At 34.2% G+C, this 24,424-nt stretch overlaps 1 protein-coding gene across 2 annotated transcripts in view; it reads right to left on the bottom strand.

Annotated features, from left to right (window-relative positions):
* Positions 1–24,424, bottom strand: part of Rgk3 (Rad, Gem/Kir family member 3) — a 361,288-nt gene that overhangs the window by 60,342 nt on the left and 276,522 nt on the right. For both annotated transcript variants that reach the window (XM_073991719.1, XM_073991720.1), the window contains exon 4: positions 23,063–23,176. In XM_073991719.1, coding sequence (XP_073847820.1) covers positions 23,063–23,176 — 114 coding nt within the window. The remainder of the gene's footprint in view (positions 1–23,062; positions 23,177–24,424) is intronic.

The raw sequence follows: 24,424 nt of genomic DNA, 5'->3' as shown, positions 1-24,424 counted from the left end.
TTTTTCTCTATTAGTCTATGGATATTTTCCTTACAGACTATATAATTAAAAATGTTGTACTTAATTTTCTGAATTTAAATATATTACAATTTTACTTTTCAATTTACAAAGTTTGAGCTAAATGGATTTCCACGGTGCTCTTGAAGCAAATTTAAATGGAAGGTGCGTACACCTGGGAAGTTTTTGCGGATTCTGAAACTACAATGTTCATAGATGAGAAAAATCAAAAAACAAAAAAATCGCCGGAGCGCTTTTTAAATAAATCGCGATTCAAGTTGACATTTTTAGGGGTTGTTTAGGTTTTTGCGATTTTGCTTTGAAACCGCAAGTCCTATCAAAATGGGAATAAAGAAAATGTTGTAGCTATCACAATTTTCTACAAGATTGACCTTAATGATGTTTTCGTAGGTTTTACAACTATTGAGATATAGAAGTTGAAATTGGGATAATTCAAATTCAGTTCAATTCTGTATCGTCTCCTTATAAAATAATGTCATGACTGCAATTTCCCAACTTAAACTTATATGTCTAAAAAAGTGGTACAACCTAGGAAAAATTACATAAGCCAGTCTTGTAGAGAATTTTCACAGCGTATTCCAGCAAGATCGCGAAACCCTAACAAAAAAAACTTAAAAAGGAAATTGAGTTTCTTTATCTCAAGAATGGTACAGTCTGAGAACAAATCGTAAACGTCAATCCTGTGGAGAATTTTCACAGCTACAACATTTTCTTTAGCTACATTTCGATCGGACTTGTGGTTTCCAAGCAAAATCGTGAAAACCTAAAAAACAGCTAAAAATGTGAATTTTGACCGCGATTTATTTAACAATTCCTACAGCGATTTTTTCTTGTTTTTGGATTTTTCTCATCTATGAACATTGCTGTTTCAGAATTCACAAAAACTTCCACTGTGTAAGCGGTTTTCATTAAAAATTAGTTAATGCGCACCCTTCATGATATTGTTTTATAAGGGGGCGATACAGTCAGTGCATTGTCCCAATTTGAACTTCAATATCTCAAAAATGGTAAAACCTACGAAATTACCGCAAAGGTCAATATTGTAGAGAATTTTCATAGCTACAACATTGACAACCCCTAAAAATGTCAACTTGAATCGCGATTATTTAAAAAGCGTTCCGGCGATTTTTTTTTGTTTTTTGATTTTTCTCTTCTATGAACATTGTAGTTTTAGAATCCACAAAAACTTCCCAGGTGTAGGCACCTTCCATTTAAATTTGATTCAAGAGCACCGTGTTTCTCTCTCAAAGGCTTATTTTACACATTAGCCAGTTCAGGTGGTGCCGGTAGGATTTTCTGGACCTTTTTGGGTCATTATCTCAGGAAGTATGAACTTGCTCACGAAAAAAATTACAACGTCGTAACAGGGGGCGCAAGTGCAACCTGCTGTATCACAAATTAATAAGATCAGAGAGGAGTTGTTAAACTATACTTTTTGCAAATTTTGTGTGGGAGGAGGTACCCAAATGGGTATACCGATATAGTCCATATTAGAACCCGATCTATGCCTGAAAGTAATATTACTAATAGCAAAGTTTGGCTCAATTCGGTTACTCCCTCCTAGAGTTATCATGCCCACAATCTTGGCGAAAAATTTTGAACCTTTGTGGGGGAGGTACCGGAAGGAGTGGACCGATATGGTCTATCTTCGAACTTAAACTAAGTTTGGACAAAATATTGAAAGACCCAAAATTTGAACTAAATATGTTGATCCGTTCGAGAGTTATCGTGAGCTCCAACTACGACACACGGTATTATATGGGTTGTTTGCAGTTTTCGTGCTGATTTCTGAGGAAGTATGGACTTGCTCCTGAAAAAAATTATATCGTCGTAATGGGTTTAGTGAATACAAGTGGCTGCAACAAAAATCAAAGCGATTCGAGAGCAGGCCTTAAACTGCACTTAAGCAAAATTTTGTGTGGGAGGTTCCCGAAAGAGTGGACCAATAGGGTCCATATTGGAACCTCATCTATGTCTGGTAGAAATGAATGGACTTGCTCCTGAAAAAAATTATATCGTCGTAATGGGTTTAGTGAATACAAGTGGCTGCAACAAAAATCAAAGCGATTCGAGAGCAGGCCTTAAACTGCACTTAAGCAAAATTTTGTGTGGGATGTACCCGAAAGAGTGGACCAATAGGGTTCATATTGGAACCTCATCTCTGTCTGGTAGAAATGTCGCGATGTGCAAAGAATGGACTAATTCGGTTACTCTCTTCAAGAGTTATCGTGCGGACAATTTTTCCGAACATTTTTGAACTTTTGTGGGGGAGGTACCTGAAGGAGTGGACCGATATGGTCTATCTTCGAACTTAAATCAAATCTGGACAAAATATTTCGAGACCCAAAATTTGAACCGGATCGATTGATCCGTTCGAGAGTTATCGTGCGCACCAGCCTGCCAGACAGACAGACAGACAGACGGACGAACATTGCTAGATCGACTCAAAATTGTCTGAAACGGATATCGTACAAACATACTTGGGGTCTGAAACCATTATTTCGATGAGGCACATTTTTGGTCGTATCAAAGTGTATATACCCTCTTTAGCCTAAAGGCTGTGGGTATAAAAATTGCTATGGTTGATGTCATCCACCATTGCACATTGAATACCCGGGCCAGACAACATCTCATTCTCAATGGTGTCAAAAATCCCGCCCAGACGACATTTCTTGAGTATTTCAGCCATGTTTAACTTCTCTACAAGTGGTGTCTTAAGACATGCCGTTCGGAGTAGGCTATAAAAAGTAGGTTACATATTATTGAGCTAATATGAATCGCTTAGAAGAAACATATGACCGTTGCCCTGCCCATGACATTAAAACCATTCTAGGCGATTTTAATGCCAAAATTGGAAAGGAGAATATCTTTGGCCCAACAGTCGGGAAATTCAGTCTCCACAGTGAAACATCTGACAATGGTATGAGGCTGATAGACTTTGCAGCTGCAAAAACATGGTAGTTAGCAGTACCAGATTTAATCATCTCGATATTCATAAGGGCACCTGGCTGTCTCCAGATCAAATAACAAGTAATCAAATTGATCATGTTGTAATAGATGGAAGACATTCATCCAGCGTGTTGGATGTACGATCGTTCCGAGGCGCAAACATTGATTTGGACCACTACCTTGTTGCAGCAAAGGTACGTACCCGTGTAAACGTTGCAAATAAAGCACGAACAGACTCAACGCGGAACTTGGACATCGATAGGCTGCAAACACAACAGATAGCCACAGCATATTCCACTCAACTAGCCCAATTGCTTAACGCGAGCACTCCTTGTCCCGATAACATAACAACACAGTGGCAACATATTGCCCAATTCATGCAAACAGCCGCAAAATCCATACTTGGATTCCAGAGACCTCCACAAAGGAATTCATGGTATGACCAGGAGTGTCGTGCTGCTACCGAAGAGAAAAATGCGGCATATAGAGCTACTTTACAATCAGTATATCTGAGATATCGGGAGAAAAGGAGAGAAGAGAAACGTCTTTTCCGCAAGAAAAAGAGAGAAATGGAAAAGCGGGAGTGTGAAAAAATCGAGATGTACAGGAGCAAGAATGAAGTCCGAAAATTCTACCAAAGAGTGAAACATCAAACAGATGGCTTTGGTACAGGCACATCCTCCTGTAGAGACCAGCAAGGTAATCTGGTAACAGATACAGATAGCGTGCTCAGGATATGGAAGGAACATTTATCCAATCTGCTGGTATCCAATAATAGCGAAGACGATGATACCACAGATCCAATCCCAGAAGACGGTATAGAATGTATACCGCCCGGCCAAGATGAGGTAAAAACAGCAATCAACCGGCTGAAGAATAATAAAGCAGCAGGAGCCGATGGCTTACCAGCCGAGCTGTTTAAAACCGGAGGCGACGCGCTGATAAGGTGTATGCATCAGCTAGTTAGCACCATATGGCAGGGAGAACGCGTACCCGACGATTGGAACCTGAGCATCCTATGTCCCGTCCACAAGAAAGGAGATAAGACTGTATGCTCAAACTATAGGGGCATAAGCCTTCTCCCTATTGCCTATAAGATAGTGTCTGGGATATTGTGCGAACGACTAAAGCCAATGGTCAACGAAATAATTGGATCATACCAATGTGGCTTTAATCCTGGCAAGTCCACCATTGACCAGATATTTACCCTGCGGCAAATCCTAGAGAAGACCCAAGAGATGCAGATCGACATATTTCACCTTTTTGTCGATTATAAAGCAGCATTCGACAGTCCCCTCCGATCAAAGGTATTCCACGCAATGTCTGAATTTGGTATCCCTGCAAAGATCATCCGGCTTTGTAAGATGACTTTAACTCATACTAGGTCCTTAGTTAAAATTGGAAAGAACCTCTCTGAAGAATTTTGTACCAAAAGAGGTTTCAGACAAGGAGACAGCCTTTCGTGTGACCTATTCAACATTTTGCTGGAAAAGGTAATACGAGATGCAAATGTCAAAAGAAATGGCACAATTTACACCAAATAAGAAGAAGAATTGTATTGGCCAACAGATGCTACTATGGTCTAAGTAAACAATTTAAAAACAAAGCCACATCTCGTCAAACAAAAATAACAGTATACAAAACGCTGATACTACCCGTGCTAATGTATGCCTCCGAAGCATGGGTACTTGCGCAAGCAGATAAGGCAGTGCTTGATGTGTTTGAGAGGAAAATTCTTCGAAAGATCTACGGGCCGATTTGTGTTGACGGTGAATATCGACGTCGTATGAACCACGTGCTATATAAGCTATACAACAGTGGCAAACTTATTCTCACTGCGTTCGGATCGTTGATTTGACCGCAGCACAGAGCTTACCATTAAACAAAATTCTTGGTGTATAGTGAACAAAAAACTTATAAGATCTATAAAAACCAGCATTCTCTTTATTCTATCTCAGTTAGAAAGAATAATTCTTAATAAATAACAAATAAAAAAACTACAAACTTTAAATAAAGAAAAAAAAAAAAAAACTTTTTGTGCAGTTTAATAATAATTTTTCTCACATAAGAGGAATTAAAACGATATCTCCTCTCCTAGAGAGAGTGAGAATAAAAACATAAAAATGACTTCCAACAACAATGTTATGTTATAGCTCATTTAGACTAGCCATAAATCCTCGGCTGGATTTAATAAATCCAGTACAAATCTCATTGCATTTAGATATACATTTTGGAGGATTTATATGGCTGTCAGCTGATTTTTGTTCATAGCACAATTACCAAGGTAGATGCATCAGCACATCTGAACGAATTTGAAACGTTAAAAGCATTTTTTTGTAAATTGAATTCGTCTCAAAAAAACACACGTCAAATTACAAATTTATTATTTAATACTGAAAATGTTAGCGCATTATGCTACTAATGCTAACTAAAGAGCAAATAAAGAATTATTTTATCGCAGTTTGTCAATCTAAAATAAATAAACGAATTATTTTATCGTTTAGACATCATAAATTCTAGTCTTGGTTGATTAAAATCAACTTTGTACATCAAAACAAATTTAATTTTTCCGCCTTGTTTACAAATCTTTACATTTTTAATTATTTTTAGTGTAGCAATTCAACGATGCATCTACCTTGTTTATTGTGCCAGCTTGCAACTTTTTGTATTTTCTAGCAACATGTTGCAAAAAAACAGAGTTGTATACGAGGATTTATCCCAGATTTAAAACAAATCCACTCAATAGGAGGATTTATTTTTGTATGGGAAATCTGGTAGATTTTGGCTGGATTTAGCAAATAAAACCTGATAATGGGCTAAATCCGGCTAATGGTGTCATATCTAAATGGCATATTACGCATGGATCATACCAAAACCATGAAAAATGTGTCAATAGGCCCAAAATACCTAGTTATAAAACGTTTACACGAAACAGAAACGTTCAAAAATGTTTCTCCTTTTTTGATTAAAAAACTTATCGATTGTGCTTGTGGAGAAGTTTCTTCATGTAAGAAACTTATGAATGGAACATTACTAGTGAAGACAAAAACTTACATTCAAGCTACCAAATTAATAAAATTAACGTCGTTTACTCCAGAAATAAAGGTAGAAGTAAACGAACATACAAGTTTAAACTCGTGTAAAGGAATCGTATACGACAACTCTCTTCGTGGAATTAGTGAAGACATTATTCTCACTGAAATGAAATCCCAAAATGTCATTGATGTGAAAAAAATATTAAAAAAGAAAGATGAACAGTTAGTTGAAACTGGTCTTATTATTTTCACTTTCAACACCATTGAACTACCTAATGATGTTCACATCGGCTATGAAATTCGACAAGTTCGCGATTACATTCCTTCCCCCTTAAAATGCAACAATTGCCACCTCTTCGATCATCTGGGTAAATTCTGCACAAACGAAAAAATTTGCTACAATTGTGCCAATTCTTATCACACAACTGATTTAAATACGCCTTGTGAAAACACACCATGCTGCATTAATTGCAAGAAAGAACAAATGAGTGACACCAAACATCCATCAACAAGCAAAACATGCCCAATATTTTTAAAACAAAAAGAAATTCAAACAATAAAAACAACAAAAAAAGTAGACTATAAAACTGCCCACAACATGTACAAAGAGAGAGTCCAACAAAGCAAAACATATGCTCAGGCAACCAGAAACAACGTTAACTATAACTCTCTCGACGAACAATCACCAACAACATCAAAAAATGCCACTCTCACTAAATCCACAAGAACAACATCACCTGTCACTGCTTCCGACAAACCTACAAACAATAACACAACAAAATCACAAAATCCAACAACAAGCAATAAACTCTTCAAAAAAGACAACGTCATCATCCTACCTAGAAATGCTTCAAAGAGATTGAGAAGATCACTCAAAACAAAATCAAAAGAAAACATAAACGAGCTGACTGAACCAAATTTAAGCGAAACTAGCGATGAATTCATTGAAGTAAAGGAATAAAACTAATTATAGTGCGTTTAGATTTATGAATCCACCCGGTTTCGAACGTCGATTCCATGGCGTATGCGCCGGGTAAATCCGTGTTTTAAACACACTGGATTTTGCTTGACGTATGCGCCGTGAGGTTGGCGTTTGAAACCGGGTGGACTTCATAAATCTACACGTAATACCTTATTTTTATTTAAAATAACAAGTTCACATCACTGATTAGTGGTGTGAATTTGTTAAACCATAAATACATCAATTAAACCTATAATATCCTATTCAATACAGATTAAATGATTCTTAAAATATTACAATGGAATGTAAAAGGTTACATTAACAACTATAACGAACTACTAACACTAATTAAGTTACATAAACCCCAAGTAATTTCCCTTCAGGAAACACACTTAAAAAATGCATTAAATATCCCAATTCCTGTTAATTATAAAATATACATATCTGAAAACAATAGGAACTCGTTTGGAGGTTCTGCTTTGATTATTCATAATTCTGTTCACCACGAAACCGTTAATACCAACAGCATATTTGACACAGTAGCACTGACTTTACATTCTAAAATAAAATTTACAATTTATTCTACTTACATATCGCCAAATGTGGCATTTAATAAGAATAATTTAGAAGACACTTTCAATTCTTCCTCAATACCATATCTCGTTACTGGAGATTTTAATGGTTGGAACTCTTCTTGGGGTTCAAAAAAGAACAACAAAAGAGGGAATATCATTAACAAATTTATAACCCAATCCAATCTTATTCTCCTAAATGATGGGTCACCTACCCACTATTCAACGCATAACACACTTTCACACATCGATTTATCTTTTGCATCACCAATACTCAAAATAAACTCAACATGGGAAATATACGATGATCTATGTGGAAGTGACCATCTTCCAATAATAATTTCACTGTTCCCAACTCCAGTAATAGAACCATTTCGTAAGAAAGCTCGTTTTATCCTAGAAAATGCAAACTGGGAAAAATTTAATTCATTATCCTCAAAATTTCAAAATTCAAGAGCTACTAGCGCAAACATAAACAAAGAAACTGCCAACATTCAGAGGATTCTTCTACAAAGCGCTAACGAATCAATTCCTCACCAAATTCCAAATAAACCCGGAAGTACTGTTCCATGGTGGAATAAAAAACTTGAGCATCTTAAGAAAGAAAGAAACCGGTTCTGGAATATTTTAAAGAAAAACATTAATACGGAAAATCTCATTAATTTTAAGAGAGCCAATGCGAAATTTAGGAGGGAAGTTAAAATATCTAAAAGAGATTCCATTTTAAAATTTACCTCTGATATTACCCCTACCTCTTCAATTAACAAATTATGGTGCAATATTAAAATATTTTGCGGTCTAAAAAATAAAACTCGAATACACTGTATTCAATCTGTCTCTAACCCGCAATCAATTTTAACCAATGATATGGATATTGCAAATGCCTTCGCCAATTTCTGGTCAGAAAATGCGGAAGATCATAATTTTCCGTTAGAATTTCAACAGCATAAACAATCAGTTACCATAAATAACAATCTTATACCATGCAAAAATGCAGAACATATCGAAACCCCTATATCAATTCTAGAATTTTTGTCTTGCCTTTCCACACTAAAAGGCAAAACACCTGGAATTGATAACATATCATACCCAATGATTAAAAACTCATCGCAAACAGTAAAAGAGAGGATAGTGTCCTTATACAATAACATTTTTTCACACTATATACCACAAATTTACAAAAATAGTCTCGTAATACCAATTATCAAGCCTAATTCAGATAAAACGGCTATAATATCATACAGGCCAATATCATTAAACTCATGCATGTCGAAGGTATTGGATAAAATCATTTCAAAACGTCTATGGTGGTTTTTAACGACAAATAATCTTCTTCACAATAATCAAATTGGGTTCAAAAAAGGAAAATCTACGTATGATTCTCTCATATACCTTGATCACATTATAACACAATCAATTTCCACAAGGAAACACATATCGCTTGTATCCTTGGATTTTGCCAAGGCATATGACAAGATTGGAATACATACGATATTAGACCAACTTATACAATGGAAAGTAGGTCCAAAAATATTCAAATATATTTATAACTATTTAAATAACAGAAAATTGCGAGTGCGAGCAAATTCCGCTTACTCAAACGTATATCCTCTCAAAAATGGAATCCCACAGGGATCTCCAATTTCTGTAGTCCTCTTTCTTATTGCCTACAATAAATTATGTGATGTAATATCCCTACAAAAGGAACTTAGTTTTATTGCTTATGCTGATGACTTTGTAATCATTAGAAAACAAAATAAACGTAAAAATCAAGACATTAATCTTGAACCCCTTTTAAATGACATACTGTCGTGGTGTAAATATTCTGGAGCTTCGCTATCCATGAGTAAATGCAAACATCTTCACATTTGCAGAAAGCAAGATTGCAAGCCTAAACTTATAACCAATAATTCATACATCCCCACTGTTGACTCTCTCAAAATTCTAGGTCTGACATTTAATAAAAGGTTTCGCTGGAATACTCATATTGATAATATCATACCAGGACTTAACAACAGGCTAAATATTATAAAATGTTTATCCTGTTCTAAATTTAACTGCAATACGATTTCATTATTAACTACAGTACACGCACTGATTAAATCCAAAATGGAATATGGTCTAATAATCTACGGTAAAGCTTCTAAATCAATCTTAAATAAATTAAATACGATTTTAAATTCCGCCATTAGAACAGCTCTTGGTGCTTTCAGAACCACTCCTATTAACAATTTACTTTATGAAAGTAATTTTATGTCCATTTCCGACATCAAGGACTATCTCACCGCCAAACATTTTAAAAATATTTTCTTCAGGGATAAATCTCCTCTCTCTGAGATAACAAATGTATTACTTAAATCAAAAAAACTTAAATATATTCCATCAACTCTTAATAATATCATAGAATATTGTCTAAACAATGATATATCAATTAATAATAAAATGATATCAAAACAAGTTTATCCACCCTGGAGCTTTAAAACCTCCTCCATAGATGTAAGCCTTTCCATACACAAAAAGGGAAACACTCCCCCAGAGATTTATATGAAAAAATTTCTAGAAATACAAAACCAATTAAAAAATAGAACATTTATTTACACCGATGGTTCAAAATCGGGAGCCATAACTACCTACAGTATTGTTTTCGATAATTTCATCAGAACTTGCTCTATCTTACCAGATTACAGTACTTCATTCACAGCAGAAATAGTTGCAATTAATGAGTCAATAAATCTAATTCAAAAAATGAGAGGAAACTTTGCAATTTTTACTGATTCTATGGCCTCCCTAGAATCAATAGGTAACATAAACAACGATGAGTTCTATGCTAACAATATTAGACAAAACCTCATAAAATTGGGAACAAAGGTTCAACTAGTTTGGGTACCCAGCCATTCTCAAATACCTGGAAACGAATTAGCTGACAAAGCTGCGAAAAACGCAACAAAATCACCATTAATAACAACAAACAATTTAAATTTATTCGATATACGTAACTTAATCAAATTAAATTTCTTAGCTACTAAAAATATGTCTTGGTTTACAACATCTAAATGGTTTCAAGAAATTAATAAAAACCAAAAAAAATATTATTCAAATACTAAAGAATAATCACAACATCAACCTTTCCAGAAGAGATCAAATTGTTATCACTAGGTTAAGACTCGGTCATACAAGATTAACACACACTCACTTTATGGATAAAAATGCAAGTAACCGCTGTCCTTTCTGTGATAGCATTGATATAAATTTAAAACACATATTTTTGTATTGTAATCACTTCCAAACAGAAAGAAGAAACATATTTTCCAACAACAATATATTAAATGTCCTAAATGATTTAACACCACAAAACACTGAACTTATTCTAAAATACGTTAAAACATGTAATTTATATAAGCTTATCTAAAAGTCATATAATATTTTATACATTAAACTTATTTTAAAATACATACATTAAAACATGTAACTTATATAAACTTATCTAAAATTCATATAAAATTGTAAACATGTAAGCTTAAGACCTTTGTTGTCATAGCTTCTTATCTGGTATATCTTTTATAATTTTATTATAAACAGATATAAATGAATAAATAAATAAATAAATAAATAAATAAGCTATACAAAGACATGAATATAGTTAAACGTATCGAGATGCAACGATTGCGTTGGCTAGGCCATATCATGAGAATGAGCGATGATGAACCCGCTAAAAAGGCGTATGAATACATGCCACATGGCGGTGCACGCAGAATCGGCAGGCCTAAGCTTCGATGGAGCAAACAAGTGGATGAAGAAATGGAAGGCGCGGTATTCCAAAAAGTCAAGCGAAAAACAGAGAGGAATGAAGATCTTTTCTTAGTTCGGTCTATGGAACAAATGTTCTGTAATGGGCCAACTAAGTAAGTAAGTATGAATCGGCATGTATTCATTGATTCATTGAGAGAAGTAATTAAACCAGTGTTGGCAATTAGCAAGATGGAATCATGTTTCTTTATACGAAAGTTTATATTGCATGATAATAAACAAGGCCCTAATAGAATTGTTTTATAAAAAAAAATAACAAGACATTCTACAAAGTCGTAATATCCCATTTTAAGACATTTACCGGGATTTAAAACAGATTTTATTTAAGGTTTTTTTTTTTTTCATTTTGCTTGTATGTACTAAAATATGTGTGTTGATAGATTAACTTTTTTGACTGTTTATAAAACGATTTTCCTGATTTGTATTCTCTTCCCTTCACTTGACAACATGCGATAAATCTGTCACAATCACTGTGACATTAAAAACATATTTTATTTACCGTTCTCAGCCTATATTTCAATTTTAATTTATAATTTCAAGCCCTTTGGGGGAAGTTTTAAAGATTTAACTTTTTTCCTTCAGATTTACTTTGCATGTTTTCTTGGTACACTAATACCTCGATTTGCGTTGCCTCGATTTGCGTTATTTCTATTTGCGTCAACAAAAAAATTGTAGATTTCGTTTCGTTTTGCGTTACTGATTCGATTTGCGTTATCAAAAATTAATAGATTTTGTTTCGAATTTCATTACTGACTTGCGTTATTTAATCATGAGCATGGTAGAACTGTCGCACATTTTTTACCGATTTTTGTCGGTAACTTAAAAAATGAGTTAGAGATTTGCACTACGAGATAGATAAAAATATTAACGAACGAAAAATGCTTCTACACCAAATCCTAGCTTTATAAATTTTTAACGGTTAAATGAAGAGTTTCTCATTTTCAAGTGTCGAATCTATGGAAAGATCTGAAGCTAGTCGAGAGGGGTATGAAAAGTTCAAATCGAGAGCAAATCTGCATAATGTTGCATTAAAAAACGGCCACGTAGCGCAGATATTGCAGCCGCGAAAGAAGCGTCCTAACGTCTCACGATGAACTAATGAACAACGAAGACTTATTTTCCATTAACATGGTACATTAGAAGAGCAATCACTTAAGGCTCATTGAGCTCTTCAATACAGCTATTAATTTTTCTGCTTTGCTTAAGTTATTCCTGTTAAAAAAAGGCAAGGGCAACCCAGTTCGAATACATCTCGGTCATTCTTTATGCCATTGAGTTTTGGCCTTAAAGGCCTCCGTCTATAACAAGCTTTGCCGACTGGCTTTCTTGCCATGATTCAATTCCGACATAAAAAATAGAAGAAAAAGGAGAAAAGTGCAACCTAGTTCGAAATTGTCTCGGTCTTCTTTATTCTTCTATTTGTGTTATGTCAGAAGAAAGCCAGGCGGCGAGGCTTGTTATGTACCGATGTATTTACGTCTAAAAAATGAGAAAAAATTAAATTTAAAAAATTGTGGAACCAATTAAAAAATTCTTCACATAAACATATGGAAAAACGTGTTTCGATTTGCGTTGTTTCGCATTGCGTTGAAGTTCGTCGGAACCAATTATTAACGCAAATCGAGGTATTAGTGTAGAAGGCTTTCCATTTCAGGGGATTACAGGCTCAGGATGAAGTAAATTCATTCATTCACTCGCTCAATCATATTAAGTTATTTACATGCACACTTGTAGCAATAATTTACAATCAATCATGTGTCGTTGATTGTCCTGATTTCTTTTAAAAAAAAATCAAAGACTTTGAATGGTTGTATGTACGTTGGAGGGATATGTGTGGGGGAACTCTTAAGGGCTCATACAAAATAAATATTTGCATTTTATCTTATAAATGACATTGATTGCCGAGGAGAAGAAGATTGTCGACACGTTATTTGATATGGCTTTAATAAATATGTTATGCAAGACTGTTTAAAAATAATAAATTAAGGTTTATTGTGGAGGAAAATGTTACTAGGGTGATTGTTTCATTAAAAGACTTTGAGAAAAGGAAAAGAAATTTTCATAAATTGAAATTACTAATTATATCTTTATAAATTAAATTTCCAATAAAACAATTATTTTTTTTTAGAATGTATAGAATAATGATATCGAAAATATTTTTCTCTATAATCTTGTTATCGGCATTTTTTGTATGGTATATACAATAAAACTGCAGATTTTGAAAGAGGACCGAAAAATAGAAGAGACGTGTATCGGGATTTTGAAATTTTACGTCGGGAGGTAACCTAAATATTTCGCTTTGTGAACTGTTTTGGAAATATTCGCAGTAAGATTCCTCATAATCTTTGGATTTTATATAGTGTCTTTGGCAATATTACTGAGAATGCTCCGAGGAACATTTTTGTGGAATATGTTAACCCTCTAACGTTTCGCTAAAGTGGTCTTTTTTATACCCTCCACCATAGGATGGGGGTATTTATGTTTGTCACTCCGTTTGTAACTACTCGAAATAATCATCGTAGACCCCACAAACTATATATATTCTTGATCAGCGTGCAATTCTACATCGATATAGCCATGTCCGTCCGTCTGTCCGTCTGTGGAAATCACTCTAGCTTCCGAACGGATTGAAGTAGGTGGATGACATTTTGGTAAAATCTATTATATGTATGTAGGACTTTTGGTATTGAAAGCGGGCTATGTACGTCCACGTTTTCGTATAGCCCCCATACAAAGTGATGCGTGACGCGTCGATGTTTTAAGGAAATTTTAGGATATTTGTCCCATTTGACCACCGAATTGGTTGTAATTTGGTATTTAGTGTTTCCAAAGGCTAAAAGATATTTTTATTAAATTTTGTTTATATAGGTCCACGTTTTGGTATAGCCCCCATATAACGCCCCATATATAGTGTAAGCTCAATCAAACACGACTTTATGTTTTAACAATCCTGAATAGAATGAATATATTATTTTCCAAATTTTCAGTATTAATATATTTATTTCGAAGGTTACTATTCCGAACACATTTTTATATTTTCCATATAAATATAGTGCTTACAACTCGGCCACGCTCCCTTGCACACGTCCTCGGGTGCAACATGCATCTTCATTCAAGATCCAAACGATTCTTACATTTATGATTTCTGGAAAAAATTTAGGTTATAAATTAAGACCTAAAAATATATTCAAATTATTTCGAATTTCTATTCCAGTATTTATTCTAAATATTTATATTTTCTCAATTCAACCAGTGTCCATTCTTTTTTGAGAACGAAATTACCCGTATAATTATATACATGCAAAGACGGACCATATTTAAGTCATAGTAGTCCACATCTGGGAATCTTATTAAAATGTTAATGCTAACTAAGGTAATCTTTATTGAGCATCAGTGTTTCTACTTTCCAATTGCAGTTAGTGCCATATATAAAACCTTTATTAAAAGCATACAAACATTAAAGATCGTTGTAGATCAATTTGCATTTCCCTGTTTCTCTGAATCTTTTCTATTGATATTTATGTTTGTTCTCTTCTTCATACGTATTTTCGTATTAAATTTTAAATCCTATCCTAGTTCAACTTTGAGTGAATAAAAGTAATGTATATATGTATATCCCAAAATAACATACAATTTTAAAGAATTATGGTATCTAATCCACATGTTGGGAAACATTTCATTTCTGAGTCACTTTTTCGATTCTCCCCCTCTCTCTCTTTGAACTTATTTAATTTTCATAAATATAAGTATAAAACTCCAATCTCATTTCTCCAATTGAAAATAATATTCACATTATGAAAGAAATGATGATAAAAATTATATAGGCTATTACCGTATTAAACTCTACATTTTAAAACAGATTTGTGGTCGATGTTAGAAATTCTGAAAATTATAAGATTAATTGTATGCTAAGCAGAAATCATCATCCGTCTAGATTTGGCAGTATTCACTTGCTCAACTGGACCAGTGAAAATCTTTAGTCGTTTGATAACTATTATTTATCGTATTTTCACATTAGAATCTCATAGATTAGTTTAAAATGTTTAAGTATATGCGTATAATTCCAATTCCAATTGTTCAAATGATTATTTGAACATTATGTCCATGTTAATTAGTTTTGGACGAGTGATGACCTGAGTCATTATTCATGGAGATTTTATAGTAGTCACTTGCACATCTGGACCAGTGAAAACATTTACTCTCCCAAATGCCGTTCTTTATGATTCATAGTGACTATTAGGTTAAAGGAGTATTGTCTTATGAGATGAAGAAATCATTCGTTGCGATTTGGTTCTATTCACTTGCACAACTGGACCAGTGAAAATCATTGCCACCTTTTTATCTATAAATATCATCTCCCCATCTCGGCATTGGAATAACTTTCCTATTCAGATCTCTGAAATCTATGCCATTCTGTATTCGCCATTCTTCTTTTTTATCAAAAGACTATGACCAGAATACGAGGATGATGAGTCCTGATAAGTTAAGCACTTTATTCTTTTTTTACCACTTCTTGTATTCACTTGCACAACTGGACCAGTGAAAATCATTGCCACCTTTTTATCTATCAATATCATCACCCCATCTCGGCATTGGAATAACTTTCCTATTCAGATCTCTGAAATCTATGCCATTCTGTATTCGCCATTCTTCTTTTTTTTTCAAAAGACTATGGATCGAATACGAGGATGATGAGTCTTGAATTAGGCCAGCTTATTATGCTCCCGATAAGGCATTCCATATAATGTGTACCATACTGGTAACCATGTTTCCAATCAACCCAAAAAAAAATCGTCATTCAATCATTATCAGGGATTCTATCCTTGACCGTTATCATCACATGATAATCATAAGTAAAAACAGTATATTGCAGCAGCAACTACATTTACAAACTGTTAATCATATCTATTCACAACAAAATAATAACTTGCAAATCCGCTATATACGGTCTTTCCAACTTTGATTGACTCTTTCTTAAATAAATCAATAATAATATAATATAACTGCACTTCCAATTCAAACAAATATCTTTTCATTCCAGATTCAAACATTTCACGTTTTCACTACAATTGATTTTGACGACTTACCTGTCATCTCTTAACACACTTGAATCAGATGTCGCCAAAGTCACACATCTTAAGCATTTCTTTGCTCTGATACCACAATAACCATCTTCTTGGAAGATTACTATGCGCATAATCTTACATTTCCATTGACTCCACAAATAATAGCTTTAATCGCTCACACTCACACTTGATATTCCTTTCAGCATATTTTTCAGATCTCGGAGTTCAATTCATGTAAATCCTTGCAATTATTCGGCTTTCTGTTCCACGAAGGAAATCAAACTCAATTTTATTGGAACGAAATGCAACACACAATTTCTGATGGGTTTCACTCAAAATTCTATATTTTAAGCTTCGCTTATTCATAAAAGCATTATACGACCTCGACATTCCTCAGACGCGTATATAGTTTTTGGTGTATCCCACCGCTGCTTTGTAAGCTCAATCAAACACGACTTTATGTTTTAACAATCCTGAATAGAATGAATATATTATTTTCCAAATTTTCAGTATTAATATATTTATTTCGAAGGTTACTATTCCGAACACATTTTTATATTTTCCATATAAATATAGTGCTTACAATAGTACGCGTCATTTTAAGATATTTTGAATGTATTAGTCTCATTTGACCACAGAATCGGTTGTAGCTTTGCATATTGCGTTTCAAGAGGCTAAAAAACATATCTACCATAAAATGTTTACATAGGTCCAAGTTTTGGTACAGCCCCCATATAAGGCCTTATATATAGTACGAGTCATTTTTAGATATTTTGAATGTATTAGTCCCATTTGAGCACCGAATTTTGGTATTTTATGTCTCCAGAGGCTAAAAAACATTTCTACCAACGTTTGTTTATATAGGTCCACCTTTTGCTAGAGCCCCCATATAACGCTAGATATTTTGTATGTATTAGTCCCATTTGACCACAAAATCGGTTGTAAGTTTGTATTTTGTGTTTCCACAGGCTAAGAAATATTTCTACCATATATAGGTCAAGGTTTTGATATAGACCCCATAGGCCGATATCTCCCGATTTTGGGTATTTTGAAGGTTTTAGCCGGGTGACGTAGGGGATGGAAGATACCTATAGAACAAATGTTCTGTAATGGGCCAGCTAAGTAAGTAAGTAAGTAAGTAAGGTTTTAGCCTCATTATCGCAGCGAAATGGCTAACATTTTGTATTTGGTCTTCGTTGGGCGTATAAAACTTCCCCCGGAAATTTTTAGGTATAGTACCACGCCTTCATATAGCCCCCATAGGACGGTACCTCCTGATTTTCGGTACTTTGAAGGATGTGACCTCAATATTCCACCGAAATGGCTAAAATTTGGTATTTGGTCTTCGTTGGGCGTATAAAACATTCCATATGAAATTTGTCGGTATAGGTCTACGCCTTCATATAGACCCCATAGAACGAATTCGGAAAATTATAAATATTGGTCCATGTTTTGGAAAGAACAAAAATGTCGCCCCATATCAACTGGTTTGAAGGGAGTATTATCAGTTGAGATATATGTACTACTCCTGCAATAAAAGGGAGAGTTTAGTACTTTCATGAACGAAATAAAACTAATTGTTTCTATTCACTTCAATACACTTCGTGGTGGAGGGTATAAAAAGTTCGACCCGGCCGAACTAAACGCTTTTCTTACTTGTTAATGGTAAAAATGGTAAAAGAGAATACTGTCAAAATTGCTCTCTCATGAACAGTTTTACCAGAAAAGTAAAGGAATGAAAAAATGGTAGATCTGTTAGCAATGTCAAAAAGAAACATACAACTTTAATTTTCTTCTTTTATTTCACAGTTTTTAATTTTTTTTGTCAGCGTTCGCCTTTTTCTTTTGTTTTTTTTTTTTCATTTTTTCTTTAATAATCGTCAAACAAATGTCGAAAAATCAGTTCTACCATTCTTTACCTGAAAAAATTTGTCTGGTAGCCTGTGGCAGAAGAGAAAGGCATTTTTGCTCTCTCTCCTCTCTCACACTCTTAAGAATTGCTCACAGTTTCACCACTTTTTGGGGTTAAGGAATGCTTTGAAAATGGCAACCTCAGATAAGTAAATAATGTTTGACTGTCGATTTTCGGAAATATCGATTAATGTCAAACTGTCCAGCAACCACAAAACTTTTTATAGTTGACTGACGACTGACAAAAATTAACGGTCACACTGTCATGCAACCGATTATTTGAGCGAAACTGGCAGTCTAAACTGATGGTGTGTACCCCGGATAAATCTTATTTTACCACTTTTTACTTTACCACCAAACAGATCTTCACAAATCTTCCAGCAATTGGCAATGGTCTTTGAAAAGACCATCACAATATACCTAAGCTAATAAAAATACAATTTTTATTTGATTTTCCAAATGTCTAAATTTGCAGTTCTGCATTTGTTGAATTTTATTTTCAAAATGTTCGTATAAACAACAATCGATTGCTTGTTTATATTAGATTGGCAAAAACACACACACACACGAATAATATGGCGTCAGTGATTAATTTAAAAAGAAAATCCCTTGCAAATCCTCAACTCACGTTTAGTATTTTAATGTTTTTTTGTTCTCGTTCTTGTTTTCAATTTAAATAAAATTGATTAATTTTCAGATTTTCACACATGGTATTATCTTGGCTAATCTTTGAGTTGAATAAAAAATTGTTTTAATTAAAGATAAACATATACATTTCAAATTATTCAGGAAAAAGAAAAGTCAAACAAAACTAATTCAAAATGAAAATAGAATTTAAAGTAAAAAACTACGAAACCGTTGAAGTGTGAAATAATCATTTCAATGCTTTATTGAAATAGCATTAAATATATAAATACTAAAAACAGACTCAGACTTTTTGGTTCGGCTTTGCAGAAGGCTGTAAGAGATTCGGCCGTATATCAATTGTTCGCCCATTTATGCTGGTTAGGATTTATTATCGCCCATGTCCCCTATCTTTATCTTAAAGCGATCTAATTATAAAAGTTGAAAAAAATGGTAAAGTCAAATTCTCCCGCTTATTGAGACGTATATATTTTTAGTTTTTCACGGCTGATGTACCGTTGAACTTCATCATTTAAGAAAATTTGTAATTATATAGTTTTCCTTAATAGGGAAGATACCGTGCCACCTTCGAAATTCATGCCTACATGTACCACGGCCCATTTCACAAAATTTCATGAAAATCGGTTTAGAAATCGATTTTCCTGGTTTCGATTTGGGGGATTTGCAACCCCCGTTGTATCGAAAATTAATTTGCATGCCAATGAATTCATAAGTTTAGCGAATATAGCGATTATAAAGCAGTAGGCCCCCCGAAATTCATCAACAAATATATAGAATTTTGGACCAAGGGACATTCCTAAGCATTTTCTACAAATTTCATGAAACTAGGTTCAGTAGTTTTGAAAAAACAAAATATTGAAAAGAGTGGGTGTGGTTATCACTTTCCAAATATGTACCTATGGTCAGAAACACAACCCCATTGTCTCCCAAAGTTAATGCTGAAACTGATATAATCATAAGTTTGACATATACATATAGCGTTTAGAAGAAATGCTTGGGAAGGTAACCCACCTCCTCTGAAACATATAAAGTACTCATTGCCACTGCAGACTTTAAGCATTTGCTGCAAATTTCAAGGAACTCGGTTCAGTATTTGGGAGATAAGAAAAGTCTATAGTCGGACGGAGCCGACCATGGGATACCCTATACCACTATCGCTGGACAATCGCTCTACACGGAACTTCTTTTCAATGATTGTGAAAATTTAATTATCAAATATCAGGGATATAATGTATAATACTTATGACCAAAACCAAAAAGTTATCTAGCATGACAAAGACATTTTTGTAGCAGGAAAGGAAAATTTTGTTCACACAAACTAAAATGTAATGAAACCCACTTATGTAGTACTACTACTTCCGTTGTTTAACCGCTACGTTATTGAAATTTTTACCAATTTCACACAAAAATTTCAGTTAATTTAACCCGCTAAGTATTATCTGATCTTCACGTTGGTTTGTACGCTTCTTCTTCATCATAAACTCAAACTTTGTTTAAAAATTTTCGGGTTATTAATTTGACCTACAGAGCCGATACAAAATTGGTTAAAATTTTGTTTTTGGTCCATTTCATTCCATGAACATTTCACGATCATCAGCAAAAAATAATCATTTCTACTCTGGCCCGAACCCAACCTCCTTAAAAAATCGTTACAATCGATCCATAATTGGGGCTTAAGCTTGTTTACAATTTTTAATGGACGGACTCACATCGCTAAATCGCTTTATCTCGTCGAGATATTAATTTTGGCATACCAAATAAGGGGTCTAGGACGAATATTTCGTGGTGTTACATAAACTTTTGGAGAGACAATATGTAGCATGGGATAAAAATGTGGTTCTCTACACAGAACCCATTATATATTAGGCAGTAGGCCCGTTATCTAGCAAACACTTTATTGCAATTTACATCAGAGGATAGGTCAGTAGTTGTTTCCCATATGTAGGCTACTTTGCGAAATATATAGGTCCTCAAGGAATTAAGATATCGACCAAAAATAAAATTTTTATATTTCTTACAAAAGTAATGGTCCATTTCACCCGCTAAAGAATATCAGATCATCATTCAAAATTGTAGGCATCTTTTTCGACCTATACTCTTACCCGGTGCAAAATTTCGTGACTATTGATGTATAATTGCGACTTCTAGCGAGCTTATTATTACACTACAAACAAATAACGGAATATATTAGGCTGTAACTCTGTTATCTGATCGTGCACACCAACATAATTGGCATCAATTCAAAGGTCAAGCGTTCCACTTTCAAGTATATCTCACTTGTCCGGAATGTCACTTCCAGGAATTAAGATATAAGCTGTATATTTAAAATTTTCACAATTTTCACACAAAAGTTTTGGTCCATTTAACCCTCTAAATATTATCCTATCGCCATCTCAAATTGCATGCTTCTCCTTTGTGATATACTCTTACCTTATTTAAAATTACGCGTTGATCGGACTATTATTGAGACCTACAGAGCCGCTAGAAAATTGGATAAATATTATGTTTTTGGTCCATTTCACCCGCTAAATATTTCACGATCATCACCAATAAGAATAGGGATCTATTCTGATCTGAACCCGACCTCCATACAAAATTTCGTGATGATCGGTCCATAATTGCGGCCTGGAGCGTGTTTACAATTTATAATGGACAGACGGACGGACGGACACACATCTCAAAATCGCTTTATCTCGTCGAGATATGAAGATTGGTATACCACATTGGGGGTCTCCGACGAATATTTCGTGGTGTTACATGAATTTGTATCAAAACAAACTTATAATACCCTTTTCCACATTGTGGTAGAGGGTATAAAGAGGACAGGAATTTTGAGATACATTAACAAAAGATCGACTAATTTTAAGGATTTAAAGCCACTTGCAAATTTAAAAAAGGTGGAACTTTCTATTGGCTAAATCTTTAGTATCGATAAAATATTAAAAAATTAATAATCGATCTGACAAAAATTTTCTGAGATATGGCCTGTTTCACTAGGACAATTCGATTACAACTTCGATCGAGTTTGGTAGTCTTAGAGAAATAGGCCATAATTCACTACTTATGAAAAAACTTTAAACGCATTCTGAAAGCGGTGCCCCTGTAGCTCGAAAACGGATGATCCGATCTCTCTGTATTAAAAAGCATCCCCTTAAGCGAGAGATTTTTTATTTTTGCTAATGGCTTTATAGCGAAAAACTATTCAGATTTTCCTTAAAATCGAAATTTTGGCTTGACAGTTCACCATTTAACGAAAAGATTATTAAGGAAATAAACATATATGCCGATAGGGCTATTAGTTTTCAACAACACCGGGAACCTCCCCCCACAAATTTTTTCAGACAATTTGAAGTCGATTTAGCAATACCAGTCCGTCTGTCTGGCTGGCAGGAGCGCACGATAAATCTCGCATGGTTCAGCCGTAGTGTAAATTCAAAGTTGGGTCATATCGGCCCACAACACCGGAAACCTCCCCCCACAAATTTTAAAAAATTTTCGCAGAAATATTGTGCACGATAACTCTCGAAGGCAGCAACCGAGTTATCTTAGATAAAATTCGAATATGGTCTATTTCTTAGGGTACCTCACCCACAAAAGCTTAAAATTTTTATTTAAGTGCGGTTTACAGTCTGCTCGAAGATCCTTTGGAATGTATACCGATGTTACTCCTTGTGGTCCTGTTTACAGCGATATTATGTTTTTCGTGGGCAAGGCCATGCTTCCTGACATAGTGGTCCAAAATCTTTAAGTTATATTGTGACCAAGTGAAATGACTGCAGTGCGCGCTATCTATTTCGGTTGCGTAGCCAGCATTCGATTCGATTATCAATATATGAACGTTTCAATGCACAGAAGCTGCGGGAATATCCCTGTCAGGAAAGCTGACTGATACTTTTTAGCTTGTTGTTATATTTGCTAATATTCTCTATCAAAAGTTATGTTATCGATATTATTCCCCATTCACAATTTCCTCTGGATTTATAGTGCTTTCATAAAAGTTGCTATATGCATAAACGTTTAATGAAAAACTATGTAGAATCAGATACCATGACAATTACTGCAAATACAAAATTCATAATAAAATTTGTCTTTTCTTACCTCCTTTCGAAGCGCTAAACGTTCGTAATCTATCCAAATCCTCATCATCGGAAACTCTTAGATGATGCATATTCATGGTGGGAACATCGAGAAATGCATTGGATTTGCGTTGCGCTAAAAAGAAAATTGAAAAAGAAAATACAATTAAATTTTGAAATTGAAACTTCGAACATATTTCAGTATATTTCAAATAGAGATATTCCTAGTCTATATCTAAAGGCAATTGCTTCGTAATTCAACATAGTTTCAAGTCCATTTCCTGTGGTTGTCATCTTTGATTGGAGCATTTCCAGGAATTATTTCGTCACACATCAATGACCATTTATTATTCGGCATTTGATGCTGCCTTAGACCGCAGTTGCGGTTAGCAATAAAAAAGGCTTGGACAGAGATTGTAATTTTCAAATAAAAAACTAGAAAGTGATACAATGGCATTGGGAAATAAAATTGTCATTGTGTAATAAATAGTAGACTTTCTGTTGTCATGTTTTTTAAGTATGGCGCCATTTGATAAAGCTCCGTTTTTCGCTTGAGGGGAAAATGGGGACATTATATCAATGATGACTGTGCATTTTGGCAAACAATGAGGGTTAAATAAAACAAAACGGACTTACGCCATAAATTAAAATGTGTTCTACGGGACACTAGTAAATCAAGTTTACTTTAAGGAGGCGTATAAGTAATACAAGTAAGTAATTTCTAATTGGGGGCGTATGATTTTGTTAGATATTGAGTGGGGGCAAATGTGACTTCCAAACAGATTTATTTAAAATTCGAAGCATATAATGACACAAGTCATGAAAATAAATATGAAATTATTATTAAACTTAATTGAGAAGTTTAATAATAATTTCATATTTATGTTTGGTTTTGTATCGTTTGCCTTATTCATTTTGATGCTTTTGTTATCGTTTGGCTATAGGCTTTTTATAAATAAAAATCGATGTTGTTTTTTTTTTTTGTTTTATCCGCTAAAGTTCATCAGTGTCGGAACTATTATTCTTTTTGATGTTTCAACAGATACATTGATTGATGTGGTTTCATTAGCGTTAAGTGGGTGTAAATTTATTCACATAGATACATACATATGTATCATGTAGTAATTTCAAAATGTTTGCCCAATTTTTATTACCACTAGAAACATATGCACATATGTAGTAACGATGCGGCGTTTACGCTTCTACACTTTAAATCATTTCGCAATAAAATGCTTTCATCGAAAGCAGAAATAACCGGGTGGATATAAACATAATTGGCTTTATGACTGACAGTTTCATGCTGGTTTAGACACTGGATATGATTGACGGATTATTTTTAGTTTTATGGGTTGCCACTTTCAAAACTAATATAATGAAGAAAATG

Source organism: Musca autumnalis, unplaced genomic scaffold (genome assembly GCF_047663935.1).
Source record: "Musca autumnalis isolate F117 unplaced genomic scaffold, ASM4766393v1 scaffold_5, whole genome shotgun sequence".
NCBI classification, from domain to species: domain Eukaryota; kingdom Metazoa; phylum Arthropoda; class Insecta; order Diptera; family Muscidae; genus Musca; species Musca autumnalis.
Note: the sequence above shows the minus strand (reverse complement) of the source record. Positions and strands in the feature narration are given on the sequence as shown.